Here is a 19,447-nt window from a genome sequence, read left to right on the forward strand (position 1 = left end):
CTCAGACGTGACACACACTCAGACGAGACACACACACACTCAGACGTGACACACACACACTCAGACGTGACACACACACACTCAGACGAGACACACACTCAGACGTGACACACACACACTCAGACGTGACACACACACACTCAGACGTGACACACACACACTCAGACGTGACACACACACACTCAGACGAGACACACACTCAGACGTGACACACACACACTCAGACGTGACACACACACACTCAGACGTGACACACACACACTCAGACGTGACACACACACACTCAGACGAGACACACACTCAGACGTGACACACACACACTCAGACGTGACACACACACACTCAGACGTGACACACACACACTCAGACGTGACACACACACACTCAGACGTGACACACACACACTCAGACGTGACACACACACACTCAGACGTGACACACACACACTCAGACGAGACACACACTCAGACGTGACACACACACACTCAGACGTGACACACACACACTCAGACGTGACACACACACACTCAGACGTGACACACACACACTCAGACGAGACACACACTCAGACGTGACACACACACACTCAGACGTGACACACACACACTCAGACGTGACACACACACACTCAGACGTGACACACACACACTCAGACGTGACACACTCACACTCAGACGTGACACACACACACTCAGACGTGACACACTCACACTCACAATATCTCAGGAAAACATCGCTTCATTAATTTTTCAATTATTTTGATGATGTTACTACAACAACAACAACAACAATAATAATAATAATAATAATAATAATAATAATAATAATAATAATAATAATAATAATAATAATAATAATTATTATTATTATTATTATTATTATTATTATTTTATTATTAAAATAATAATTATTACTAAAATTCATTTAGCTGGGAGTCATGGAACGTAAATCAATCTTTTTGTGTTTGGGAGACGATCAGGGGACTAGACGGGGTAAGAATCAGGTGAACGAGGTGAATCAGGTGGAAGAGGTGAATCAGACGAACGAGGTGAATCAGGTGGACTAGGTGAATCAGGCGGACGAGGTGAATCAGGCGGACGAGGTGAATCGGGTGGACGAGGTGAATCGAGTGGACGAGGTAAATCAGGTGAATCGAATGGACGAGGTGAATGATGCGTGGGACTCACCTAGTGAGAGTGCCGCAGCTATAAGGAGGTTGGGCCAGGGTAGGTGAGCCCAGAGAAGTGTCTCGTAGCCGCTAAAATAGAAGGTGGCCACCAGGGGACTCAGCAAGGTGGTGTTGAGCAGCGCTATCACAGTGAAGATAAGACTCACCTGCCCGAAGCTCGCTTCACCTATAACCTTCTTGAACAGCACCTGAGAGAGAGAGAGAGAGAGAGAGAGAGAGAGTGATGGGGGACAACGTTCAGTTTGAAAGACAGGCAGCAGACGCCTTAAAGGCCACACTGAGGCTGTCTGCAGGGAACACCTGTCTTCTCCTGTCTAGATTATCGTAAATTATTAGTATTGAGTAGAACCTTACCTTGTAGACAGCAGAGCGTCACCTTGTAGACGGTAGAGCCTCACTTTGTAGACAGTAGAGCCTCACCTTGTAGACAGCAGAGCGTTACCTTGTAGACAGCAGAGCGTCACCTTGTAGACAGCAGAGCCTCACCTTGTAGACAGCAGAAATTCACCTTGCAGACAGCAGAGCCTCACCTTGTAGACAGCAGAGCGTTACCTTGTAGACAGCAGAGCGTCACCTTGTAGACAGCAGAGCCTCACCTTGTAGACAGCAGAACTTCACCTTGCAGACAGCAGAGCCTCACCTTGTAGACAGCAGAGCCTCACCTTGTAGACAGCAGAGCGTTACCTTGTAGACAGCAGAGCGTCACCTTGTAGACAGCAGAGCGTCACCTTGTAGACAGCAGAGCGTTACCTTGTAGACAGCAGAGCGTTACCTTGTAGACAGCAGAGCGTCACCTTGTAGACAGCAGAGCGTCACCTTGTAGACAGCAGAGCGTTACCTTGTAGACAGCAGAGCGTTACCTTGTAGACAGCAGAGCGTCACCTTGTAGACAGCAGAGCGTTACCTTGTAGACAGCAGAGCCTCACCTTGTAGACAGCAGAGCGTCACCTTGTAGACAGCAGAGCCTCACCTTGTAGACAGCAGAAATTCACCTTGCAGACAGCAGAGCCTCACCTTGTAGACAGCAGAGCGTTACCTTGTAGACAGCAGAGCGTCACCTTGTAGACAGCAGAGCCTCACCTTGTAGACAGCAGAACTTCACCTTGCAGACAGCAGAGCCTCACCTTGTAGACAGCAGAGCGTTACCTTGTAGACAGCAAAGCCTCACCTTGTAGACAGCAGAGCCTCACCTTGTAGACAGCAGAGCGTCACCTTGTAGACAGCAGAGCCTCACCTTGTAGACAGCAGAGCGTTACCTTGTAGACAGCAGAGCCTCACCTTGTAGACAGCAAAGCCTCACCTTGTAGACAGCAGAGCCTCACCTTGTAGACAGCAGAACTTCACCTTGCAGACAGCAGAGCCTCACCTTGTAGACAGCAGAGCGTTACCTTGTAGACAGCAGAGCCTCACCTTGTAGACAGCAGAGCCAGCAGCAGACGCAGCAGCCAGTACCACACCTCCCAGAGTTTTGGTTCTGGTAATACCGTCCATGTAGGCCAGCAGTGCAATGCCAGTGTTGCAGAGAATCACTGCAACAATCTGTAGATGGACACACAGTCATATTTTGACTCCGTGTAGAGCTTTATTAAGTCATACTTTCGCCCTGAGTAGAGCTTTATCAAGTTATGTTTCGCTCCTTGTAGAGTTCTATGAAGGCAGGATATAGTAAATTTATACACAGAGCGAAACGTTGTCCCAGGAAACGCTTGCTTTGAAATGAGAGTTTCGAGCACAAGGTACTTCTCGTGTGTGTGTGTGTGTGTGTGTGTGTGTGTGTGTGTGTGTGTGTGTGTGTGTGTGTGTGTGTGTGTGTGTGTGTGTGTGTGTGTGTGTGTGTGTGTGTGTGTGTGTGTGTGTGTGTGTGTGTGTGTGTGTGTGTGTACGAAGTTGCTTCAAGTAACATGTGTCTCCGGGGATAGGTTGTGCGTGATGTGTACCCCGCGCTCCTCACGTCATGAAACCGGGTGAGGTGTGAGTCTACCTTGCGGTACTTTCTGTACCGTCCCATTGTATTCACTGTTACATGAAAGTGAATATCAGTCACTTCTGTTGCTACCACATCGAATTGTGTCCAGATTGTCTGTGGTGGTCCTTGGATGTGTGTGGTGGTCCGGGGGTGTGTGTGGTGCTCCTGGGGTGTGTGGTGGTGGTCCTGGGGTGTGTGTGGTGCTCCTGGGGTGTGTGGTGGTAGTCCTTGGGTGTGTATAGTGGTCCTGGGGTGTGTGGTGGTGGTCCTGGAGTGTGTGTGGTGGTCCGGGGGTGTGTGTGGTGCTCCTGGGGTGTGTGGTGGTGGTCCTGGGGTGTGTGTGGTGCTCCTGGGGTGTGTGGTGGTAGTCCTTGGGTGTGTATAGTGGTCCTGGGGTGTGTGGTGGTGGTCCTGGAGTGTGTGTGGTGGTCCGGGGGTGTGTGTGGTGCTCCTGGGGTGTGTGGTGGTGGTCCTGGGGTGTGTGTGGTGCTCCTGGGGTGTGTGGTGGTAGTCCTTGGGTGTGTATAGTGGTCCTGGGGTGTGTGGTGGTGGTCCTGGAGTGTGTGTGGTGGTCCTGGGGTGTGTGGTGGTGGTCTTGGGGTGTGTGTGGTGGTCCTGGGGTGTGTGGTGGTGGTCTTGGGGTGTGTGGTGGTGGTCCTTGGGTGTGTGTGGTGGCCCGGGGGTGTGTGTGGTGCTCCTGGGGTGTGTGGTGGTGGTCCTGGGGTGTGTGTGGTGCTCCTGAGGTGTGTGGTGGTGGTCCTCGGGTGTGTGTGGTGGTCCTGGGGTGTGTGGTGGTGCTCCTGGGGTGTGTGGTGGTGGTCCGGGGGTGTGTGTGGTGCTCCTGGGGTGTGTGGTGGTCGTCCTGGGGTGTGTGTGGTGCTCCTAGGGAGTGTGTGGTGCTCCTGGGGTGTGTGGTGGTGGTCCTGGGGTGTGTGTGGTGCTCCTGGGGTGTGTGGTGGTGGTCCTGGGGTGTGTGGTGGTGGTCATGGGGTGTGTTTGGTGCTCCTGGGGTATGTGTGGTGCTCCTGGGGTGTGTGGTGGTGCTCCTGGGGTGTGTGGTGGTGCTCCTGGGGTGTGTGGTGGTGCTCCTGGGGTGTGTGGTGGTGCTCCTGGGGTGTGTGGTGGTGCTCCTGGGGTGTGTGGTGGTGCTCCTGGGGTGTGTGGTGGTGCTCCTGGGGTGTGTGGTGGTGGTCCTGGGGTGTGTGGTTGTGTTCCTGGGGTGTGTGGTGGTGCTCCTGGGGTGTGTGGTGGTGCTCCTGGAGTGTGTGGTGGTGCTCCTGGGGTGTGGGGTGGTGCTCCTGGGGTGTGGGGTGGTGCTCCTGGGGTGTGTGGTGGTGCTCCTGGGGTGTGTGGTGGTGCTCCTGGGGTGTGGGGTGGTGCTCCTGGGGTGTGTGGTGGTGCTCCTGGGGTGTGTGGTGGTGCTCCTGGGGTGTGTGGTGGTGCTCCTGGGGTGTGTGTGGGAGTCTATCTATTAACCCACACAACGCCCACAGTCAATCTATCAACACACACAATCCATCTATCAACCAACAGTCTATCTAACCAATAGACGAGACAGAAGAATAAACAACGTGAAAAATATATTTGTTTTCCGTCATTTCCAAAAAAATACTGATTTTTTTGGATTTTGAGAATAAGTTTTTTTTTTTTTTTGAGAATATCAAGAATTTAATACACTTTTTAAGGTCTCATTTTCCCGGGAGGTCGTAACGAAATTTGCTATAACGTATATATGATTTTAACGTTGTTTTTAGAATGTAACGATGTTCATTTTGCAGAGTGTTGCGTAGTGTTGCAGGGGATGTTGTGTTACCCGCTACACCATCCATCCTGACCTCTGCTGGTAACTAGATCACTCTGACACCTTGGTAATGGCTGGTAGAGGCTGTGTGTTGTGTGTGTGTGTGTGTTGTGTGTCTGTGTATTGTGTGTCTGTGTGTTGTGTGTCTGTGTGTTGTGTGTGTGTGTGTTGTGTGTCTGTGTGTTGTGTGTCTGTGTGTTGTGTGTCTGTGTGTTGTGTGTCTGTGTGTTGTGTGTCTGTGTGTTGTGTGTCTGTGTGTTGTGTGTCTGTGTGTTGTGTGTCTGTGTGTTGTGTGTCTGTGTGTTGTGTGTCTGTGTGTTGTGTGTCTGTGTGTTGTGTGTCTGTGTGTTGTGTGTGTCAGTGTGTTGTGTGTGTCAGTGTGTTGTGTGTCTGTGTGTTGTGTGTGTCAGTGTGTTGTGTGTGTGTTGTGTGTCTGTGTGTTGTGTGTGTCAGTGTGTTGTGTGTCTGTGTGCTGTGTGTGTCTGTGTGCTGTGTGTGTCTGTGCGTTGTGTGTCAGTGTATTGTGTGTCAGTGTGTTGTGTGTCAGTGTGTTGTGTGTCTGTGTGCTGTATGTGTCAGTGTGTTGTGTGTCTGTGTGTTGTGTGTCTGTGTGTTGTGTGTCTGTGTGTTGTGTGTGTCAGTGTGTTGTGTGTCTGTGTGCGTTGTGTGTCAGTGTATTGTGTGTCAGTGTGTTGTGTGTCTGTGTGTTGTGTGTCTGTGTGTTGTGTGTGTCTGAGTGTTGTGTGTGTCAGAGTGTTGTGTGTGTCAGTGTGCTGTGTGTCTGTGTGTTGTGTGTCTGTGTGTTGTGTGTCTGTGTGCTGTGTGTGTCTGTGTGCTGTGTGTGTCAGTGTGTTGTGTGTCAGTGTGTTGTGTGTCAGTGTGTTGTGTGTCAGTGTGTTGTGTGTCTGTGTGTTGTGTGTGTCAGTGTGTTGTGTGTCTGTGTGTTGTGTGTCTGTGTGTTGTGTGTGTCTGTGTGTTGTGTGTCTGTGTGTTGTGTGTCAGTGTGTTGTGTGTCTGTGTGTTGTGTGTCAGTGTGTTGTGTGTGTCAGTGTGTTGTGTGTCTGTGTGTTGTGTGTCTGTGTGTTGTGTGTGTCTGTGTGTTGTGTGTCTGTGTGTTGTGTGTCAGTGTGTTGTGTGTGTCAGTGTGTTGTGTGTCTGTGTGTTGTGTGTCAGTGTGTTGTGTGTGTCAGTGTGTTGTGTGTCAGTGTGTTGTGTGTCTGTGTGTTGTGTGTCTGTGTGTTGTGTGTGTCAGTGTGTTGTGTGTCAGTGTGTTGTGTGTCAGTGTGTTGTGTGTCAGTGTGTTGTGTGTCAGTGTGTTGTGTGTCAGTGTGTTGTGTGTCAGTGTGTTGTGTGTCTGTGTGTTGTGTGTGTCAGTGTGTTGTGTGTCAGTGTGTTGTGTGTCTGTGTGTTGTGTGTCTGTGTGTTGTGTGTGTCAGTGTGTTGTGTGTGTCAATGTGTTGTGTGTCTGTGTGTTGTGTGTGTCAGTGTGTTGTGTGTCAGTGTGTTGTGTGTGTCAATGTGTTGTGTGTCTGTGTGTTGTGTGTGTCAGTGTGTTGTGTGTCAGTGTGTTGTGTGTGTCAATGTGTTGTGTGTCTGTGTGTTGTGTGTGTCAGTGTGTTGTGTGTCAGTGTGTTGTGTGTGTCAGTGTGTTGTGTGTCTGTGTGTTGTGTGTCTGTGTGTTGTGTGTGTCAGTGTGTTGTGTGTGTCAGTGTGTTGTGTGTCTGTGTGTTGTGTGTCTGTGTGTTGTGTGTGTCAGTGTGTTGTGTGTGTCAATGTGTTGTGTGTCTGTGTGTTGTGTGTGTCAGTGTGTTGTGTGTGTGTTGTGTGTCTGTGTGTTGTGTGTGTCAGTGTGTTGTGTGTCTGTGTGCTGTGTGTGTCTGTGTGCTGTGTGTGTCTGTGTGCTGTGTGTGTCTGTGCGTTGTGTGTCAGTGTATTGTGTGTCAGTGTATTGTGTGTCAGTGTACTGTGTGTCAGTGTGTTGTGTGTCTGTGTGTTGTGTGTCTGTGTGCTGTATGTGTCAGTGTATTGTGTGTCAGTGTATTGTGTGTCAGTGTATTGTGTGTCAGTGTGTTGTGTGTCAGTGTGTTGTGTGTCAGTGTGTTGTGTGTCTGTGTGCTGTATGTGTCAGTGTATTGTGTGTCAGTGTATTGTGTGTCAGTGTATTGTGTGTCAGTGTGTTGTGTGTCAGTGTGTTGTGTGCCAGTGTGTTGTGTGTCAGTGTGTTGTGTGTCAGTGTATTGTGTGTCAGTGTGTTGTGTGCCTGTGTGCTGTATGTGTCAGTGTATTGTGTGTCAGTGTATTGTGTGTCAGTGTATTGTGTGTCAGTGTATTGTGTGTCAGTGTGTTGTGTGTCAGTGTGTTGTGTGTCAGTGTATTGTGTGTCAGTGTGTTGTGTGTCAGTGTGTTGTGTGTCAGTGTATTGTGTGTCAGTGTGTTGTGTGTCAGTGTGTTGTGTGTCTGTGTGCTGTATGTGTCAGTGTATTGTGTGTCAGTGTATTGTGTGTCAGTGTGTTGTGTGTCAGTGTGTTGTGTGTCAGTGTGTTGTGTGTCAGTGTGTTGTGTGTCTGTGTATTGTGTGTCAGTGTATTGTGTGTCAGTGTATTGTGTGTCAGTGTGTTGTGTGTCTGTGTGCTGTGTGTGTCTGTGTGTTGTGTGTCAGTGTGTTGTGTGTCAGTGTGTTGTGTGTCAGTGTGTTGTGTGTGTCTGTGTGTTGTGTGTCTGTGTGCTGTGTGTGTCTGTGTGTTGTGTGTCAGTGTGTTGTGTGTCAGTGTGTTGTGTCAGTGTGTTGTGTGTCAGTGTGTTGTGTGTCAGTGTGTTGTGTCAGTGTGTTGTGTGTCAGTGTGTTGTGTGTCAGTGTGTTGTGTGTCTGTTTGCTGTGTGTGTCTGTGTGTTGTGTGTCAGTGTGTTGTGTCAGTGTGTTGTGTGTCAGTGTGTTGTGTGTCAGTGTGTTGTGTGTGTCTGTGTGTTGTGTGTCTGTGTGCTGTGTGTGTCTGTGTGTTGTGTGTCAGTGTGTTGTGTGTCAGTGTGTTGTGTCAGTGTGTTGTGTGTCAGTGTGTTGTGTGTCAGTGTGTTGTGTCAGTGTGTTGTGTGTCAGTGTGTTGTGTGTCAGTGTGTTGTGTGTCTGTGTGCTGTGTGTGTCTGTGTGTTGTGTGTCAGTGTGTTGTGTCAGTGTGTTGTGTGTCAGTGTGTTGTGTGTCAGTGTGTTGTGTCAGTGTGTTGTGTGTCAGTGTGTTGTGTGTCAGTGTGTTGTGTGTCTGTGTGCTGTGTGTGTCTGTGTGTTGTGTGTCAGTGTGTTGTGTGTCAGTGTGTTGTGTCAGTGTGTTGTGTGTCAGTGTGCTGTGTGTCAGTGTGTTGTGTCAGTGTGTTGTGTGTCAGTGTGTTGTGTGTCAGTGTGTTGTGTGTCTGTGTGCTGTGTGTGTCTGTGTGTTGTGTGTCAGTGTGTTGTGTGTCAGTGTGTTGTGTCAGTGTGTTGTGTGTCTGTGTGCTGTGTGTCAGTGTGTTGTGTGTCAGTGTGTTGTGTGTCTGTGTGCTGTGTGTGTGTCAGTGTATTGTGTGGATTACCTCTAATACAGAATTAAAAACAGACACAGTTACGGTAGGTTGCTTCTCTCTGTTATTGCTTCCTCTCATTCTCTATCTATAGTTTCTTTCAATTAGTATTGCCTCACTTCCCTTCTCCCTTCTCTTGATGTTGTTTAGCTCAACAATCTATCCATCTTCTCCCGTCCCTCCATCTCATCACTCTCCTCTCACTCCCATCCTTTGATGCTCTTATTGAGTCATATGTGTTTTTATGATAATGGTGCCCTCATAACTTCCTCTTACCTCATGTTTATGAGGTGTTCTAAGAGACGTTTGGGCCCATGTAATAGTAACTCCAGCCCTGCTGGAAGGAAACCTTTGAAGGTGTTGGAGGTACTGTAGTGGAATGCTTCATGATGTCCTCATGCTCCTAGTGAAGCCTTCCAGCTCAGACTCACACATTTCCTTTCCTAATGTAGGAAATCCATATTCTGTGATGGAATATGTTGAGGAAACAGAAGTCATTGTGCTTCACATTGCAGCTATTCATAGAGAAACACGTCTGTATATAACAGCACTGCATCTCGTCTCCCTCAGCCTCATGGCTCACAGCCGTAGTTCAAACAATTATCATAGGAAAGTCATTTGCATAACTCACGTCAGATGCAAGCCGCTGGTGGCAGGCGAGGCACTGATGCCTCTGGGAAGTTAAGCTTCCCCTCAACTCTGGCAAACAAATTTAATTCTATTCCCAACTTCATCAACCAGAGAGTTGAGCTCTGCATACTTAGCTAAGATTTGTCAGGAAACAGAACAAGTGTTTCCTGACGTGGGTCTTAATCGTATGATGACCCCACAGCTGGAGCTTTTGGTTATCTGACTGAGGCATGAAACTGTTATGCAAAACCTGGAGCTGTCGTCTCTCAGACACCCGTAAAAACTGAGGAATGTTTATCTCTGTCGTCAGGAGAAAGGATGGTCTTACGGGTCAACGCCCCCACTGCCCGGTCCCAGCCTTGATAGTAGTGGAAAAGAGCTCTTCACCTTTCTTGTACCTAACTTGGCTATCTCTGCTTCCACAGGCGTCATGTAAGTATCAGATCAGCGAGCCATTCAGGGCAAGAAGTGACGGAGGCTCGATCCTCCGTCTTCCCATCGCAAGAAACAATGATGGTTTGTTATTAAGTTTTAATGGCAGGAAAGACTTTTTTTCCAAAGTTGTTACATTTGAAACCACAATATTCACTCATGTTGCCACAATACTCACCCTTATTGCTAGAATACTCACCCTTAGTGTTTCATTACACCCCCCCGGGGCCACAATACTCACCCTTAGTGCTTCATTACACCCCCCCGGGGCCACAATACTCACCCTTAGTGCTTCATTACACCCCCCGGGGCCACAATACTCACCCTTAGTGCTTCATTACACCCCCCCGGGGCCACAATACTCACCCTTAGTGCTTCATTACACACCCCCGGGACCACAATACTCACCCCTTGAAGCCCTCTACACTCACCCTCGTATCCACTCACCCTAACGCCGACAAACTGGTCGTGGAGAATGACCCAGGAGAGGAGGTAGACGAAAGAGACGTGGGCGGAGTAGAGCGCCATGACGTCTGTGCAGTCGAGGATCCTCAGAGAGTAAACGTACATGTAGTTAGTCACCACCCACAGCAGGCAGAAGAGACAGCTCCGGGTCATGAACTTACCTAAGGGAACACAGAGGGAGAAGAAAGGGAAGGATAATCTAATTAGTCTGAGGGGAAACGAGGGAAGCAGAGGGTGTGTAATTACGAAGGAGGATTTCGTGAAGGGCTTAGCTGCGTGGGTGCCTCCCAACTCTGTCTGGTGATGGAGGAGAGAGATGTGGATTCTCGTCAACGTGCATTTGTGCTTGGTGACTACCTATTTACGACCGTGTGTATGTAGCTACAGGGACAGAACTATGATTACTGAGAACATACACACTAACATGTAAAAATACCACAGTGAAAATAGGAAATAAAACCTGAGCGCTTTCATGTGTTTACACATATCTTCAGAGGAATAGGAAGAAGAGGTAAGGGAAGTACATTATAAATGTTAAACACTGAGGTGACACCTCAGAGAAAGTGACAACACCTCACACAACACCTCACACAACACCTCACACAACACCTCACACAACACCTCACACAACACTGTCTCACTCATACAGTTGTCTAACATCGAGTTAAATTGTTAATATAACAAACAACACACTCTATATCTTTGTAAAAAAAATATTGTTACCTTTAAGATCATGAACAATATTGTGGACTATAAAACTGTCAAGTTTATTGTGAGTTCTTCCATACACTAACATGTACACTGAGAATATCTACACCACATACACAGAACACACCACATACACAGAACACACCACATACACAGAACACGTCACATACACAGAACACGTCACATACACAGAACACACCACATACACAGAACACACCACATACACAGAACACACCACATACACAGAACACACCACATACACAGAACACGTCACATACACAGAACACACCACATACACAGAACACGTCACATACACAGAACACGTCACATACACAGAACACACCACATACACAGAACACACCACATACACAGAACACGTCACATACACAGAACACGTCACATACACAGAACACACCACATACACAGAACACACCACATACACAGAACACACCACATACACAGAACACGTCACATACACAGAACACGTCACATACACAGAACACGTCACATACACAGAACACGTCACATACACAGAACACGTCACATACACAGAACACGTCACATACACAGAACACACCACATACACAGAACACACCACATACACAGAACACGTCACATACACAGAACACGTCACATACACAGAACACAGTCACATACACAGAACACGTCACATACACAGAACACGTCACATACACAGAACACGTCACATACACAGAACACGTCACATACACAGAACACGTCACATACACAGAACACACCACATACACAGAACACACCACATACACAGAACACGTCACATACACAGAACACGTCACATACACAGAACACGTCACATACACAGAACACGTCACATACACAGAACACGTCACATACACAGAACACGTCACATACACAGAACACGTCACATACACAGAACACGTCACATACACAGAACACGTCACATACACAGAACACGTCACATACACAGAACACGTCACATACACAGAACACACCACATACACAGAACACACCACATACACAGAACACACCACATACACAGAACACGTCACATACACAGAACACGTCACATACACAGAACACGTCACATACACAGAACACGTCACATACACAGAACACACCACATACACAGAACACACCACATACACAGAACACACCACATACACAGAACACGTCACATACACAGAACACGTCACATACACAGAACACGTCACATACACAGAACACGTCACATACACAGAACACGTCACATACACAGAACACACCACATACACAGAACACGTCACATACACAGAACACGTCACATACACAGAACACACCACATACACAGAACACGTCACATACACAGAACACGCCACATACACAGAACACACCACATACACAGAACACGTCACATACACAGAACACGTCACATACACAGAACACACCACATACACAGAACACGTCACATACACAGAACACGTCACATACACAGAACACACCACATACACAGAACACGTCACATACACAGAACACGTCACATACACAGAACACACCACATACACAGAACACGTCACATACACAGAACACGTCACATACACAGAACACACCACATACACAGAACACGTCACATACACAGAACACGTCACATACACAGAACACGTCACATACACAGAACACGTCACATACACAGAACACACCACATACACAGAACACGTCACATACACAGAACACGTCACATACACAGAACACGTCACATACACAGAACACACCACATACACAGAACACGTCACATACACAGAACACGTCACATACACAGAACACACCACATACACAGAACACGTCACATACACAGAACACGTCACATACACAGAACACACCACATACACAGAACACGTCACATACACAGAACACGTCACATACACAGAACACGTCACATACACAGAACACGTCACATACACAGAACACACCACATACACAGAACACGTCACATACACAGAACACGTCACATACACAGAACACGTCACATACACAGAACACACCACATACACAGAACACGTCACATACACAGAACACGTCACATACACAGAACACACCACATACACAGAACACGTCACATACACAGAACACGTCACATACACAGAACACACCACATACACAGAACACACCACATACACAGAACACACCACATACACAGAACACGTCATATACACAGAACACACCACATACACAGAACACGTCACATACACAGAACACACCACATACACAGAACACACCACATACACAGAACACACCACATACACAGAACACGTCACATACACAGAACACACCACATACACAGAACACACCACATACACAGAACACACCACATACACAGAACACGTCATATACACAGAACATACCACATACACAGAACACGTCACATACACAGAACACACCACATACACAGAACACACCACATACACAGAACACACCACATACACAGAACACACCACATACACAGAACACGTCACATACACAGAACACACCACATACACAGAACACACCACATACACAGAACACACCACATACACAGAACACACCACATACACAGAACACACCACATACACAGAACACACCGATATTGTTTCATTCCATGGAACAATGCTCTTCTCCAGACTGAGGGACTGACCACCTCAAAACTTTAAGGGTGATGGACTGATTACATCGTCTTCAAGTATCTTCTGCTTCTATCAACTTTTCTGTACTCGACTGAATAAGCCTACTGTGTAGGCGAAACGTTTCGAAATAAAGATACCTAACTGTTGCATATGTGTCTTACCTAACAACCACAGAACACACCACATGCACAGAACACACCACATACACAGAACACGTCACATACACAGAACACACCACATACACAGAACACACCACATACACAGAACACGTCACATACACAGAACACACCACATACACAGAACACACCACATACACAGAACACACCACATACACAGAACACACCACATACACAGATCACACCACATACACAGAACACACCACATACACAGAACACGTCATATACACAGAACACACCACATACACAGAACACGTCATATACACAGAACACACCACATACACAGAACACACCACATACACAGAACACACCACATACAGAGAACACGTCATACACACAGAACACATCACATACACAGAACACGTCATATACACAGAACACACCACATACACAGAACACACCACATACACAGAACACGTCATATACACAGAACACATCACATACACAGAACACATCACATACACAGAACACACCACATACACAGAACACATCACATACACAGAACACACCACATACACAGAACACACCACATACACAGAACACACCACATACACAGAACACACCACATACACAGAACACACCACATACACAGAACACACCACATACACAGAACACGTCACATACACAGAACACACCACATACACAGAACTCACCACATACACAGAACACACCACATACACAGAACACACCACATACACAGATCACACCACATACACAGAACACACCACATACACAGAACACGTCATATACACAGAACACACCACATACACAGAACACGTCATATACACAGAACACACCACATACACAGAACTCACCACATACACAGAACACGTCATATACACAGAACACATCACATACACAGAACACATCACATACACAGAACACACCACATACACAGAACACATCACATACACAGAACACACCACATACACAGAACACACCACATACACAGAACACATCACATACACAGAACACACCACATACACAGAACACATCACATACACAGAACACACCACATACACATAACACACCACATACACAGAACACACCACATACACAGAACACATCACATACACAGAACACACTCCCAGAAACACAATCATGAATGACAAACAACACAAACCATCTCACACATGACTAATAAAGTTCTTTATAGGTAAGTTATAGGACCATCTACCCAGGCAGACTTATACTATAATTATAAAAGATATAGGTCCTGCGACCTTAGTCCTGGGATCTTGATTCTGGGACCTTGGTCCTGGGATCTTAATCCTGGGATTTTGATCCTGGGGCCTTGGTCCTGGGACCTTAATACTGGGATCTTGATCCTGGGACCATGAGAAATGATTAAACATTAAAATGGTATAAAATACCGACAGGTTGTTAGGTAAGACACATATGCAACAGTTAGGTATCTTTATTATGAAACGTTTCGCCTACACAGTAGGCTTCTTCAGTCAAGTACAGAAAAGTTGATAGAAGCAGAAGATACTTGAAGACGATGTAATCAGTCCATCACCCTTAAAGTTTTGAGGTGGTCAGTCCCTCAGTCTGGAGAAGAGCATTGTTCCATAGTATGAAACAATGCTCATACTATGGAACAATGCTCTTCTCCAGACTGAGGGACTGACCACCTCAAAACTTTAAGGGTGATGGACTGATTACATCGTCTTCAAGTATCTTCTGCTTCTATCAACTTTTCTGTACTTGACTGAAGAAGCCTATTGTGTAGGCGAAACGTTTCATAATAAAGATACCTAACTGTTGCATATGTGTCTTACCTAACAGAAATGATTAAGGTCCTGGGACCTTAATCATAAGAACATAAGAAAGGAGGAACACTGCAGGAGGCCTGTTGGCCCATACTAGGCAGGTCCTTTACAATTCATCCCACTAACAAAACATTTGCCCAACCCAATTTTCAATGCCACCCAAGAAATAAGCTCTGATGTGAAAGTCCCACTCAAATCCAACCCCTCCCACTCATGTACTTATCCAACCTAAATTTGAAACTACCCAAAGTCCCAGCCTCAATAACTCAACTAGGTAGACTGTTCCACTCATCAACTACCCTATTTCCAAACCAATACTTTCCTATGTCCTTTCTAAATCTAAACTTATCTAATTTAAATCCATTACTGCGGGTTCTCTCTTGGAGAGACATCCTCAAGACCTTATTAATATCCCCTTTATTAATACCTATCTTCCACTTATACACTTCGATCAGGTCTCCCCTCATTCTTCGTCTAACAAGTGAATGTAACTTAAGAGTCTTCAATCTTTCTTCATAAGGAAGATTTCTAATTCTATGTATTATTTTAGTCATCCTACGCTGAATGTTTTCTAACGAATTTATGTCCATTCTGTAATATGGAGACCAGAACTGAGCTGCATAATCTAGGTGAGGCCTTACTAATGATGTATAAAGCTGCAGTATAACCTCTGGACTTCTGTTGCTTACACTTCTTGATATAAATCCCAGTAATCTATTTGCCTTATTACGTACGCTTAGGCATTGCTGTCTTGGTTTTAGGTTGCTGCTCACCATAACCCCCAAGTCCTTTTCGCAATCTGTATGGCTAAGTTCTACATCATTTAACTTATAAGTACTAGGGTTATGGGCACTCCCGAGCTTCAGAACCTTGCATTTATCTACATTGAACTGCATCTGCCACTTTTCTGACCAAGAGTAGAGTTTGTTTAAATCCTCCTGAAGTTCCATAACATCTACGTTTGAATCAATTATCCTACCTATCTTTGTGTCATCGGCGAATTTGCTCATATCACTAGTAATTCCCTCATCAAGATCATTGATATATATTATAAACAACAACGGGCCCAAGACTGATCCCTGTGGAACGCCACTTGTTACAGATCCCCACTCGGATTTAACCCCATTTATGGACACTCTCTGCTTCCTGTCAGTGAGCCATGACTCGATCCACGAGAGCACTTTTCCCCCAATGCCATGAGCTGCCACTTTCTTTAACAGTCTATGGTGCGGAACTACTAAAATCTAAGTAAATAATATCAAATTCTTTATCGTGGTCAACAGCCTCAAAAGCTTTAGTGAAGAAAGTTAATAAATTAGTTAGACAAGACCGGCCTCTTGTGAATCCATGCTGAGTATCATTAATCAAGCTATGCTTATCGAGATGGCTCCTTATAATCTCAGCTATAATTGACTCTAGTAATTTGCCTACAATTGAGGTCAGGCTTATTGGGCGGTAATTTGACGGTAACGACTTGTCCCCTGTTTTAAAAATAGGAATTACATTAGCCATCTTGCACATATCAGACACTACACCTGTTTGAAGAGATAAATTAAAAATATTAGTTAATGGTTCACAGAGTTCCATTTTGCATTCCTTAAGAACCCTTGAAAAAACTTCATCAGGACCCGGCGACTTATTTTGCTTCAGTCTGTCTATCTGCTTCACAACCATTTCACTAGTGACTGTGATGTTACATAATTTATCTTCTTCTAGCCCACTATAAAAATTAATTACTGGAATACTGTTAGTGTCTTCCTGTGTAAAAACTGGGAGAAAATAATTATTTAAAATCGAGCACATTTCATTCTCTTTGTCAGTAAGATGCCCATAGTTATTTTTAAGGGGACCTATCTTATCTCTAACTTTTGTTCTATAGACCTGGAAAAAACTTTTTGGGTTAGTTTTAGAATCCCTAGCAACTTTAATTTCAAAGTCCCTTTTAGCTTTTCTTATCTCTTTTTAATGTCCCTCTTAATGTCAATATACTGATTCATAAGATGACCCTCACCTCTTTTGATACGCCTATAAATTCCTTTCTTATGCCCTAGTAGATATTTGAGCCTATTATTCATCCATTTTGGGTCATTTCTATTTGATCTAATTTCCTTATAAGGGATAAACGTTCTTTGAGCAGCATGTATTGTGTTCAGAAAACTGTCATATTGATAGCTCTCTTCGTTACCCCAGTCAACAGATGATAAGTGTTCTCTAAGCCCATCGTAATCTGCTAAGCGAAAATCTGGGACTGTTACTGAGTTATCGCTACTATCGTACTTCCATTCAATGCTAAATGTAATTGATTTGTGGTCGCTAGCACCCAGTTCCTCTGAAATTTCTAAATTATTAACAAGGGATTCATTGTTTGCCATAACTAAGTCAAGCAGGTTATTTCCCCTTGTAGGTTCTGTCACAAACTGCTTCAAAAAACAATCCTGAACTACTTCTAAGAAATCGTATGATTCTAAATTCCCAGTCAAGAAATTCCAATCAATATGACTAAAGTTAAAGTCTCCTAGAATTACTACATTATCGTGTCTTGTGGCCTTAACAATTTCCTCCCATAGTAGTCTCCCCTGGTCCCTATCTAAGTTTGGGGGACGGTATATCACTCCTAAAATCAGTTTTTTATGCCCCTCTGAAAATTCTATCCAAACAGACTCTGTATGTGTTACTTCAGACTTAATACCAGTTTTTATGCAACAGTTCAAGCGATCTCGGACATACAATGCCACCCCACCCCCCTTCCCGATACTTCTATCTACTTGGAACAATTTAAAGCCCTGAATAGGACATTCCTGGGATCTTGATCCTGGGACCTTGGTCCTGGGACCATGAGAAATTATTAAGGTCCCAGGACCGATACGCTTTCTAACAAATATCTATTACCAAGGTAGAGCAGGTAATGTCTGTACCATCCCAGTACAAACATTCAGAATGCAAGATGGAACACACGATAATATATAACTACTGTGTAGTGAACGCGTAGGTGAGACGATTTCCTAGAATTTGAAGTTATTTCGTGAAATTCTAACAAATAAGGCATCCCAAGACGGAAGCCAACGCAGGGGCCGACACAGACAGAAGAATAACTGATCTGTAGTCTTTCAATTTCAATCTGAGATGCTCAGTATTGATGAGGACCTCAGTCTGAGAGCGAAAGGCGTCCATCTGGGTTAACTTCCACCACTGACAGGCGTTCATGGCAGTTTCATGCCTCAAATGTGTTCATGCGGGCTCCTCTAACCTGGTATGAGAGCGGAGGTTTGTGAGATATCAAGACGAAAGGCAGGAGGAGGGAGACGGTGTCAGCTGTGAGTGCTGAAGGTCTGAGTGCAGCGGCTTCAATAAACAGGGATTCGCAAAAAGGCACAATACCGTTCCTGAAACAATACACAAATAACCCCCACATAGGAGAGGGAAGCTTATCACGACGTTTCGGTCCGACTTGGATCATTTAATGGCCCAACTCGGACCGAATAGTCGTTGTAACCTTCTCTCTCTCTCTCTCTATCCTATGTGCGGGTTATTTATGTATGATTCACCTTGTCATTCTAGAGGGAAGTAAAGGGTCACTCGCTCCTTGAGCATTGTCAGGTGAACTTTATAATGGTTCAGGGAAGATCAAAACGTCGTCCTAGTTACCTAAGTCCACACTGCTGCAGCCTTCCCAAGCCTTGATCCACAGTACCTCTCCTTGCTAGCCATGTCCCGTACCTTCCAGCCAAGTCCCGTACCTTCCAGCCAAGTCCCGTACCTTCCAGCCACGTCCCGTACCTTCCAGCCACGTCCCGTACCTCCCAGCCACGTCCCGTACCTTCCAGCCACGTCCCGTATCTTCTAGCCACGTCCCGTACCTTCCAGCCACGTCCCGTACCTTCCAGCCACGTCCCGTATCTTCTAGCCACGTCCCGTACCTTCCAGCCACGTCCCGTACCTTCCAGCCAAGTCCCGTACCTTCCAGCCACGTCCCGTACCTTCCAGCCACGTCCCGTACCTTCAAGCCACGCCCCTTACCTCCCAGCCACGCCCGGTACCTCCCAGCCACGCCCCGTACCTTCCAGCCACGCCCCGTACCTCCCAGCCACGCCCCTTACCTCCCAGCCACGCCCAATACCTTCAA

At 46.0% G+C, this 19,447-nt stretch overlaps 1 protein-coding gene across 1 annotated transcript in view; it reads right to left on the reverse strand.

Moving 5' to 3' along the window:
- Window positions 1–19,447, reverse strand: part of LOC128697081 (solute carrier family 35 member F3) — a 206,575-nt gene that overhangs the window by 16,274 nt on the left and 170,854 nt on the right. Inside the window, exons 6-8 of the mRNA XM_070095178.1 lie at window positions 10,015–10,193; window positions 2,600–2,728; window positions 1,188–1,377 (exon numbers count right to left, since the gene is read on the reverse strand). Of these exons, the coding sequence (XP_069951279.1) occupies window positions 1,188–1,377; window positions 2,600–2,728; window positions 10,015–10,193 (498 nt within the window). The remainder of the gene's footprint in view (window positions 1–1,187; window positions 1,378–2,599; window positions 2,729–10,014; window positions 10,194–19,447) is intronic.

Source organism: Cherax quadricarinatus, chromosome 49 (assembly GCF_038502225.1).
Source record: "Cherax quadricarinatus isolate ZL_2023a chromosome 49, ASM3850222v1, whole genome shotgun sequence".
NCBI classification, from domain to species: domain Eukaryota; kingdom Metazoa; phylum Arthropoda; class Malacostraca; order Decapoda; family Parastacidae; genus Cherax; species Cherax quadricarinatus.